The following is a 10649-nucleotide window of genomic DNA, read 5'->3' as shown; positions in this document are numbered from 1 at the left end:
ACCTTTGACCTTGGACAAGAGGCTGACGTGCAAAAGAAGGGTAACGGCTAATAGCTAAGCTAGCGAAGTTGTTAATGGTAAAGCCGGCTCCCAGTAAACGTGCTAGTGAGCTGGGGCGATCCCAGCATAAAATTTAACAATCATTTTCGTTAATTCTAATTAAAACAGTATTTTGCTGCCAAATTTCACTTTATTTTCGTGTTTGCGTCTCATAGCTAGCTAGATCGCTGTGTTATCGTGAATTAGCAGGACGTTAGTAAAGAGTTCACTCGTGATGCCTGTGGCAAAGCCAGAAATGCTTCTCTAATGTAGTTTGATTTTCAGCAGCTGTTCAGTTAACGTCCACTTGCCTGCAGCGGGAAGCATGTCGGTCACTGAAGTGTCAGCATCAGGGCAACACCTGGATCTGGATCTACAGGATTCAGACGGCAAGGACCGTCTGCAAATCGGCACATATACAGGTCAGAGGGTAGAAGACACTGTAGTACATGTCAGTGCAAAAGAAAATTGGCTGTTAGGAGGAGGATGAAGAGTGGGCAGGTGGCTGGTCCGGATCACATACCTGTGGAGGTATGAAGATGTTTAAAAGAGAGGGCACCGTTTAACACCGTTTTGGAGAGTTAGAGGAAGAAACGGGGAAGAAGTGGTACTTATTTTCAAGAACAACGGTGTAAGAGCTGTAGTAACAACAGAGGGATAAAGCCGATGAGACATACTATGAAGCTGTGGGAAAGAATCGTTTAAGCTAGTTTAAGGAGAGGTGGCAATCGCTGATCGCCAGTATGGTTTAATGATGACAAAGAGCACTACTAAGAATTTGCTGTCGGTGCCTTGATAGAGGATTACAAGGCTGGCCAGCAGGACATGTATGAATACAGGTGTGTGGTAGGAATAACAGATGGATTAATGAGGAGGAGGTGGAGGTATGCTCTGGAGAGAAGAGGAATGAAAGTCAATAGAAGCGAGACAGAATACATGAGTCTGAGGTGTAACAGTGAAGATACAAGAAGGACAGTAAGTAAAGGTAGCTGAATTGAAATACCTGGGTTCAACCATCCAATTTAATGGATAGTGCACAAGAAAGGTGAAGCAGACAGTGATTGGAGGGTGGAGTGGGTCGAGATGACTGTTTGGAGAAGCAGAAAGAGTGATAAAGTTGCATTATGGTAGTGAGACCTGCTATGATGTATGGTTTGGAGACGCCAGCATTAGCAAAATGACAGGAGGCAGAGTGAGCAGGAGAGATTAGAAATGAGTGCATTAGCTCAGTTTGAGTAGTTTGGACATAAAGTTAGAGTCAGCTGATCGATACATGAATTTGTAGGAACATCACGGTTACACATTTGTTTTAGTGTAATCGCACCACAAAAGTGATGTAGAGACTGGAACACAGGAGGCTGTATAAAGAGGTGTTTTACCATCATCTGTGCAGCTGTTTTCTATTATGTTTTAATTTATGTGGGTATAGCACATGTGCACCATTCATTTTATGGTTTTGTAAAATTCTTTTAAATGTTTAGTAATAAATATAAAGTGAAAAATGGTTTTGATCACAGGCGTGCATGGTTTTTCTCCTAAAAAAAAAAAAGTAGAAAATGAATGAATAATGAATCGGAAAAAACATAATACTAATTCAAGAAAAGAAAACCAATTTTAAAAAACAACATAAAATGTAAATAAACATCTAACAACCCTTTTAATTTACTGTTACTTTTACAATTTTTCTTTTTCTTTCATAAATTCATAAACATTTGAAGCAACAAACTAATCAAAATGAAATCGTTCCAGTCTGATCCAAAACCCTGTAAATTGATGTGGTTTAAACCTACAGGAGAACATCAGCCTCTCCATCATGTAGTAAACAGTATAGAGCATTACTCTAAAAATATCTCTGTCTCCAAAGTTTCTAATTCTTGTATTTCTTTTTCAGAAAATATTAAACCTTAATGAAAGAACACTGTGAAGCGATCATCATCATGCTGTTCTCTGTGTTTATGCACATGATTAGGTGTTTCAGAGGCGGAGAAGCAACTATCGTTTTTAGCTGACGTTGCTGTGGCGCCATCCTGTGGTAAATATGGGTGCTGCAGCTGCCCAGACTTGAGCCAGGTTGAGAAAAGCATCTGGCTGCAGCTCCAGTTCTTCTTGAGCAAAACAGATTGCGTACTTGACTGCCTCATCCAGGGGTAGGTTCCTGCTTTGTTGCACTCATTTTGGTCATTTGTCTGTATCATGAAGGTTTTTTGTGTCCTGGCAGGCAGAAGTGTGTAAGCAGGGACACTGTAGTTACTGCTGTGCAGAATTTCCTGTACACCTGTCAGCCTTTCTTTAACCACCTGGAACACCTAACCAGAAGCATCGTGTCCCAAAGCAACCCTCTGCCAGCTGAGAGTTGCACAAGGGTAAATTTTCACAGTTTTATAGCATTTTTTTCCTCATGCATATGAAAAGTTTGGAAAGTTACCATGCTCAGATTGCAAGCTAAAAGGAATTTCAAACACCATAAACATTGCTGAAGTTGTAGGGTTTGTTTTTTTTTACCCCCCCCCCCCAACTCTTGATGATAAACACCTGCATTTAGAAAAAAACATTTGTTTACTTGTTAATTAAATTGATTTGAAAATCTCAAATAAAGGAAATCATGTAGGCAACAAACACTTTTCGCACCACTGTAGTTGACTTGGATTGGAAGCAACAGGTTCATCTGTTGAGTAGTTAAATTATGTATTTGACAGAAAGCTTATTGCACTTCATATAAGAAATGAATCCTATGTTGTTGTGGTCAGTCGCTTCAGAACAGTTTGTGCATCAGCTGTTGGAACAAACTGCCCGAGCGGGAGGTGTATCGGTGCCGTGTGTGTCTACAACTTGAAGATTTTGTGGTTTATATTTACTCTAAACTGTGTGTGTGTGTGTGCAGCTGTTGGACTTCTCTCAGCAGCTGTGTGACAAGTTGGAGCAGATGCTGCTGAGGTGTTCCAGCTACAATCTTCTCAGTTTGGATGAGAAGGAGCCCCAAAGGTGCACGCTTATGCAAACGAATACTTGCTTTTGTTTACGGTGTGTTTGTACTATGAAGCAGGATTTAGGCTTATCAAGCTACAGTTGTGGGTGGAAGTTTACATCCACTCATTATGGGAATGAATGTCATGCTTTTACATTTTTGAACTGTTCTTTTTCAAGAATTGGGTGCACAAGTTTGAATTTATTTAGGATTTTCTCTAAAGTCAAAAAATATAAATTAACTCACTCAAGCCCTGTAATAAGTGGAGATGGAGATTCTATAATGAACTCTAACTTGACAAGGCCAAGCCTGACTAACACACATTAACCTTGTGTTAGTGATCATGATTGACTAAAACTGGTAGTTTCTCTTTGCTGCATAAAAAGGATTTGTTGGACAGCACACATTGGATTTAGAACAATGAGAAAGTCCGAGGAACTCTGAAGCTCTAAGGAGGAGAATTGTAGATTTATAGAAGTCAGGAAGGTCTTCTTTTGGAGCCATTTCTAACTGCAGACCCAAATGGTCACCCACAGATGGGATCGGTTAGGATGCTCAGGAACCATCCAGGAGCCAGCAAAGCTCAAGCCTGCCATGAAACTGCTGGAGCCAATATCCAGCCAGAATTATTCCATGAGCATATTAGCGGGAATGTATGTATACTTTGACTCTGTATGGATTAGAGTCAATCCAAAATAAATTCAAACTTGTGCACCCAATTGTCACTGAAGATGTATACTGTGCAATTATTCCACCCTGGAAAAAGAACAGTTCGATTCTATAATAAAAAAAGCCAAAATTTACCATGACATTGATGCCACTGATGTATTTATTTCAACTTTTGAAACTGTTACGTCATTACAAGTTATCAATGTGACTAACTTATGATTCTCCAAATCCTCATCCTCCTGTTGTTTCTGCTCATGTCCACATTTTATATCTAGTACTGTTTAGCTGTCACACATAAACCTGTAATCATTTTAAACCTCATGTGGTCACATTTCTTCCCTGTCCTACAGATTACTTCACATTTTCTTTGCACCTGCGTGCAGAACCTACTGTTGAGAATCAGCATTTTGTGATTCTTTTTTTAATACTCCCATCATTTTCGTCTTCTCTGCACAACCCCAACACTGTGACTGTTGCTATAAACCTTTCACTCTGAACATCAACGTCTTTTGTGTTTTTGTTCCCAGCGTGTCTCAGTTCTGCATCGGCCAGAGTCAGCTCGGCCACCTGAGGCTGACCGTTTTCCGTTACTGTGTACCCACGCCGTACCTCTCCCAGGTCAACACGGGGCTGTACAAACGCATGCGCTGGAACGTGGAGAAACTCCACAACGATGAAGAGAAAGAGGCAGAAACTGATTAGTGAGTCTGGATGTTGAAGAATCTCCATGTTCCGTTTCCTATTTCTTGCTCACTTTAAGTCATTAAAACTTCTCACCTTTCATGTGTCATTCCTGGGTTTCAAGCTACTTCCTGTGCTGTGAGGATTTCAGGCCACACAGAGAGGCTGATGATAGCTGCGGTCATGATGATCTGAAGGGGATCTGGTCCATTGGTCGCTGGGTGCAGGTGGACCCGGATCCCAACTCAGATGATATAAATGACTGGTAGGCTGCTATTTATGAAAACTCTGAGCTGTGTTCCCGATTAGGATTTTCTGACTCATCTGTGTTCATGTCTCAGGATCTTGTGTGAGGTCCCTCTGGCCAACTACCACAGACTCTTGTTTCTGGGTGAGGACGAGCCATCTAGCTGCAAGGCTACAGACTCCCTGATGAAGCTGCTTTTGACTCTGGAGACAGATTAGCAACGAGCATCGTTTTGGTGCCTTATACAAGACCTAAGAAACTGTTCAAGGTTTAAAGTGCGTTGAATGCAGCGTGTTGCAGATTCATCTGCATCCAGCTGATGCGAGACGTTTGAACATCTAGTTTCAGTTTGGACGTCAGAGCAAGAATTAAGTATTTGTGTGTTTCCGTGTTGTTTGCGATACGTGACCACTTCACTGGTTGGTCACAGCGACTGCATTCAGGCATGCTACTTTTACGTTCACCGCTTCATTCAGACACTCCTGCAGCAGTGATTGAGAATTGTGTCCTGCCCCACCCAGACGGGCTGAGAGTGGACATGCTTTAACGTTACTGCAAACAATAAAGAGGCTGTTCTCTGCTCATCTGATTAACCCATATCGACATCTAGAGTCTTGTACTACTGTGACTCGGCATAAACAAATCCTACTACATTTACTGCAGTCATATTAGCATCACAGCTGTTGATGGCAATTGACCAGGAGGCACCTTTAGACCTGAAGCTGAGCTGTTCAGATGACATCTGGAAACCAATCCTTAACCTTAAAAATAAAAGGACAGAGTCTTAAACACATCTGTGGGAACTCTGGGAAAGCGGTGCATGTCTGAAGGGGCTGTAAATAGGTCGTGTCTCTATTAGTGCACATGTCATCATATTTTAAAGTAGACAAAGCCTGTTGCGCACGAACCCTAGAATGTCCAGCTGTTAGAAGGTTCAGTGTCTTTTAGTTTGCATCTGGACATCAGAAGAGAAACTGTTCTACTTTCGTTAGCTGTAAAAACACAGAGGCGCCTGAAAACCTGAGGAGGTGAAGTTGTTCAACAATACTGTGAAGTTTGCATGTATGGTTTTTAGGTTGTAAAAGATTTCTGCAGAGTTCATGTCTGATGTTTTCAACATTCCCACAGTTGTACAATTTGTAATCGCTCATGTTGAGAAAAGGCAAAGTGTTATTAAAAAAAACAAAAAAAACCATTTTATTTACATGAAACATTGCATTGTAATAATTACACACAATCACAGATTTGCCTACAGAAATTAACAAAGACGTTACACTTCAGAACAAGCTGCCACGGTCTGGGCCTTGAGCGAGACGGCCCGATTCGGTTCATTTCACCCGGTTCATGAAGACATTAAAGGAGCACACACAGGCTTCATTTTCAATAAATTACAAAGCAAATGAGAGACCGACGGACTCTGAGCCCAAGTAAATAACGAAATGTGTTCAGTTTGACCTTGTAACCATTCAGCTCATTAGTTCTGTTGGTTGAACATGAAGAAAGGCAATTTACTTAGAATAAAATCTACCATTTACACTCAACATCTTTCATTCTCTATTCAATAAAAATCTAAATATTACTCTTAAAACTGCTACTATAACTCTAAAACTCTGAAGTACAAAAGTAAAGTGGAGTATCCCTTCATTACAGTGATCAGTCTTTAATGATATACCCGCAAATACTTGAAAACACACCAAGGACATAAAAATACTGAGCGCCACGTGTTCCCCGCCTGGAGCTGCAGGAATGCAAACTTTAGAATACGCTCGAACATGTGGCGGACTCTCTGCTGGAGCCAATCGTGGGAAAGGGCAAAAGTACCGAACATCGAGTCTCAGTCTGCGGTTTAATATTCGGGTCCCTGCTTTGAATTCCATTATCAAACACAATTCGGTCTTTATGCCACTGATCCACAGCGGAAAGGCCAAGGCAGCGAGCCAAGAACTGACTCAACAGGATGTGGATGGAGGGGAGGGGCGAGGGGGGACGAGTGCCAGATTTATGAGCCCTCCATTTAGATTCACAACTAGAAGCAGAATTAAACACAAACGGACATCAACATATGGCACTTTTAAACATCTCCTCGCACCTCACAGCAGTGTCGGTTAAACCCAGAGCTCAGTGGTTGCGTTGAATCTGCATCTGACAGCTGGCCTTAAAGCATGCAGGCTGTCACTGAAGCAACGCAAGTATGAGAACCTAAGGAAGACTTTAAATATAACGTTGGGCTACAGATCCTGCAAAAGCATTTAAACACTAACCAGTTCTGTCCATTCTAAACAATGATAATAATGATAAGAACACAAGCTTACTAAAACCTGATTCCAGTGTTTCAAAGGGGTTGCACAGACCACAGGTTGTACTGACCTTTGGTGAGGAACTGCGATCTGAGCAGCTCAGACTGACATCATTTCCTTCATCTTTTCCTAATCTAACGATTTCTTTTACCTCAATCTGGAATAACTTACATTAAAATAGGACAACAGGGACGTCTAGGCCTCAAGAATAACTAGATTTGAACGGGTAAAAATTTAAAACACTAAGGAATTGAATTAAGTGCAATCTGAGTGTGTTCCCACTTTTACCTAAAGTGATGATGATGCATGTAAACACAAACAAATTAACAGGTATGGCTTTGATTTAAAAAAAAACAAACAAACACAAACACCCACACAACAAAAATCGCAGGTTCAAGTGAGGAACAGTTTGCCTTACTGGGATCAGCAGTTGCTGTTTGGCACTGTGTGCGCGTGAGTACAGAGATTCAGCAACAGTGTCCAGTTCCACCCTGTCAGTCAATAGATGTGGTGCATGATGGGAGTCTGTTAGTGATCGTATGGTTTCAGGTGTGTGATGTTCTAGTGTGTAAAGTTGGTGTTTAGAGTTGTGCGAGAGGTAAGTGAGGTGCTGAGTTTCAGCGTGCGGCGTCAGGTTGTGCTCATCTGCTTGAGTTTCATCGGCAGAGATGAAGCTCGGGTTCTTCGCCTGCAGAGTGAGAGGCTTTCAGCGGAGGCTCTCAGGCGGTGTCACAGCTCAGGTCCTGTTCTTCAGTCTTGCCTGATTTTACATGCACATTAAAGCAGACCTAAAAATCGGGTTTGAATATCAGTCAAGCCTGACTGATTTAGAATTTTAAGACTAATGTTTGGCAATTCAAAAATTTGACATTGGTTGATTTGTTTGTTTTCTTTAAAATTGTCCTTGCTGTCCTTTCAGCTCGGGCTCTAATCTGATCCCTTTTCTCATTCAGAATAGTAAAAATAAACGAGCATAGAAATACAACCAAACATACGGTAACTGACGCTATGGATACATTTCTCTTTATAGTGTTGGCAATGAACATTTTTCCTACTTGCAGAGAAGAATTTTAAATATTTACCTAAAGACGTTTCACCTTTTCAGTCCATTTAGTTTCATTTACCATCTTAAATACTGCCTGAGAGTCTTACTCATTAACTTTTTTGCATTAATTAACAGCAACGTGTTTGGAGAACCAGCCAATAATTCAACTGTAGCACCACCAAACATTGGTAACAGTTTTGTTTGTGCTTGTTTTCACAGTACAGGAAGAAAAACCATCATCTCTGAAATTAACTCGGGGCAGTGGTTCCAAACTTTTTTGGACTTACAATCTCTTAAAAATAACATTGGTCACTTTTTGCCACAGCTCTGAATTTTAGCTGCTTTCAAAGCCCCCAGTAAGTAGACATACTCAGTAGTTTGGAAGAAAAACAAGATTCAAAGAAAGTCTAAAAAAAAAAAAATAAGGAGTGCGTGGAACAAAGTCATTCGCCACCCTGGTTGGGAACCACTGATCTACAGCACCACATGATCATGGGTCTGGGCAGAGTAATACAATTTGCCTTTGTGATCCCTTCGTGTACTCTGAAAATTGCAAGTGACTTAAGTGTGATCTCATTTATGTTCCTTATCAGATTATGTAATATTGATGATGCCCAGCCCAAAATGTTTACCTCAATCCATACGGCTCTTCTCCAAGAGTGAATATCGGGAGTTTATACAGTAGACTGTTCGTCACCCTGTGGTGTGTGCATAAACTGGCAGGACTTGTGTCACGTTCCCTGTATGAATGCGTGACTGGTCCTTCAGTGGTGAGTCTCCAGCTCTACCACCGTCCACTCCCCCTGTGGCGAACTGCCCGTGGCCTCGGGGGAGAAACTACTCACGGAGGTGACCGTGGCAGAGGGAGGAGCGAGTGAAGGCAGCAGACTGGGCCACATGCTGCTCTCCAGGGGGCTTAGTGTGCCTCCTGCACCTCCTGGCAACAACAGCAGCGAGGAGCAACTATCTCCATTCAGTAGCAGGGTCTGATTAATCAGCTGTTGGACTATGTCCACTTTCTTCCCCCAGTCCAGATCCAAGGGTGGAGGCCGCTCTGGAGACTGGGAAGGGGAGGAACTTTCTCCATCCTGGGAAGGATGGTGAACGTCCTTTTGCTTAGGTTCCTTGTGTTTAGTAGGTTTTAGCTCGTTTATTTCTTCCTCACCATCCACTTCCTCTTCATCACTGTTCTCCAGGGCTTCGTAGATGGTGCAGAGGGCAGAGGAGGGGGACAGCAACACCGTCTGACCTTTGTTAGACTGCTGTAGCTCCTGCTGCCATTGCATGATTTGCTGCCTTTGCTTCAGCTCCTCTTGTTGCTGCTGCAGCTGCAGCTCCAGGTCTCTCCTCTGTCTAAGCTCCTCCTCCTCTTTCTTGGCTGCCTCTGCTTGCTCCTTTATCCGCCTTGCCTCCTCTTTATTGCGCTTTATTTCTTCTTCAGCTTCCTCTTTCTTCCTTCTCTGCTCCTCTTCCTGCCTCCTCTTCCTCTCCTGCTCCGCCTCCTCAAGTGGTTTGCTCTGTTGTTCCCTACGTTGTTCCAGCTCCTGCAGCTGTCTCTGATGTTGCTCCAGCCTGCGGAGCTGAGGGCTCAGCGTCTGCTGCTCGAGGCTCCTGGGAGGGAGGTCGGCACAGGTCAACCTCGGTGGGGTAACGCCGGCGCTGTGAGGTTTGATAATGTCATAGTAGGCTCTGGTGTATGCTGCGTGATCGCGGCGGTGAGGGTGCGGTAGTGCAGTGAAGCCTGTGAGAGAGGAAGTGGGAAGGAAGATTCAAGTAGCATGACATACAACAGAAGGTAACAGGCAGCAGGACAGTGACAGCGGTGCAGTGTGAGTACAAGCAGAAAGGGTGTAGAGGGAAAGGGCAGCCTTTAAAGGCTTGTACTAGATAAAGAAATGGTGAAAGCGCTGTAAAGCCAAGGCCGAACGTCTGCCGGTAGCCTACAGCACCAAAGTGACCAGCAGTTATCTGTAATTTTGCAAGTGACAGTGTGGCATTGTCAGAGGGGTTTAAATAATTAAAACAATAATGAGAAGAAGAAAAAATCTCAACACACCAAAACAAAACAATAAAATTGTTTCCTAAGGTGAGGTGACTCAGGGCAGTGACTGGGCCGAGGGTGGGAAATTTGTGCAGAGAGCAAAAGGTTTGTTTCGTGTTTTCTTTTTTCTTTTTTGTAAATATGCAAAAAAAAAGCAGCCAAACTTCCTGTATATGCAATCACTATCAAATACAGTGAGACATGAACAACCAAAGAAAAGCTTACTGCAAGCTCTTGACAGTCATCACCCGTGAACAGAGTTTATAGTTAGACAACCAGTGATGCATGCAAAAGCTCTCCATGCATTTTCAGACATCCAGCATCACAAGAGAAACCAAAAATCATAGCTTGGCTTTAGAAGAACTCAAATGGAAAAAGAAAAAAGGTAGATATTGTTCTAGAGCCAAGCTATCGAGCTGTCCCCAAACACACCAATCCAAAGTAATGAGATGAAATCAACCCAGTGTGCAACACTGACATGCATAAGCTCTGTTAACATTAACACAGTGCAGCGAGAATGCTTAAAAGGGTAGTAGAAAAGAGCTGAAATAGCAACACACCCTCAGTGAACTGGAGGGAAATTGCAGTAGTAGAAGAAGAATGAGCAGAGCTGGTTCCATCGATGCCCGACGATGAGGCTTCAAACTTCTTGGCTGCTTGAGATG

The 10649-nt window shown here is 42.6% G+C and overlaps 2 protein-coding genes across 3 annotated transcripts in view; one reads left to right on the top strand and one right to left on the bottom strand.

Moving 5' to 3' along the window:
- cunh19orf67 (chromosome unknown C19orf67 homolog) lies at positions 1-5803 on the top strand. The gene is made up of 8 exons (XM_005736245.1): positions 1-40; positions 357-461; positions 2009-2186; positions 2258-2402; positions 2921-3021; positions 4201-4374; positions 4479-4619; positions 4696-5803. The coding sequence occupies exons 2-8, from the start codon at positions 365-367 to the stop codon at positions 4817-4819; spliced, it is 960 nt and encodes a 319-aa protein (XP_005736302.1). The 5' UTR covers positions 1-40; positions 357-364; the 3' UTR covers positions 4820-5803.
- Positions 5804-6002: 199 nt separating this feature from the next.
- Positions 6003-10649, bottom strand: part of prr36a (proline rich 36a) — a 31873-nt gene continuing 27226 nt past the window's right edge. For both annotated transcript variants that reach the window (XM_005736243.1, XM_005736244.1), the window contains exon 6: positions 6003-9684. In XM_005736243.1, the coding sequence (XP_005736300.1) occupies positions 8708-9684 (977 nt within the window). In that variant the 3' untranslated portion in view covers positions 6003-8707. The remainder of the gene's footprint in view (positions 9685-10649) is intronic.

Source organism: Pundamilia nyererei, unplaced genomic scaffold (assembly GCF_000239375.1).
Source record: "Pundamilia nyererei isolate P.nyererei 1_Seehausen unplaced genomic scaffold, PunNye1.0 scaffold00068, whole genome shotgun sequence".
Taxonomy (NCBI): domain Eukaryota; kingdom Metazoa; phylum Chordata; class Actinopteri; order Cichliformes; family Cichlidae; genus Pundamilia; species Pundamilia nyererei.
This window is presented reverse-complemented; position numbering and strand designations above follow the sequence as displayed.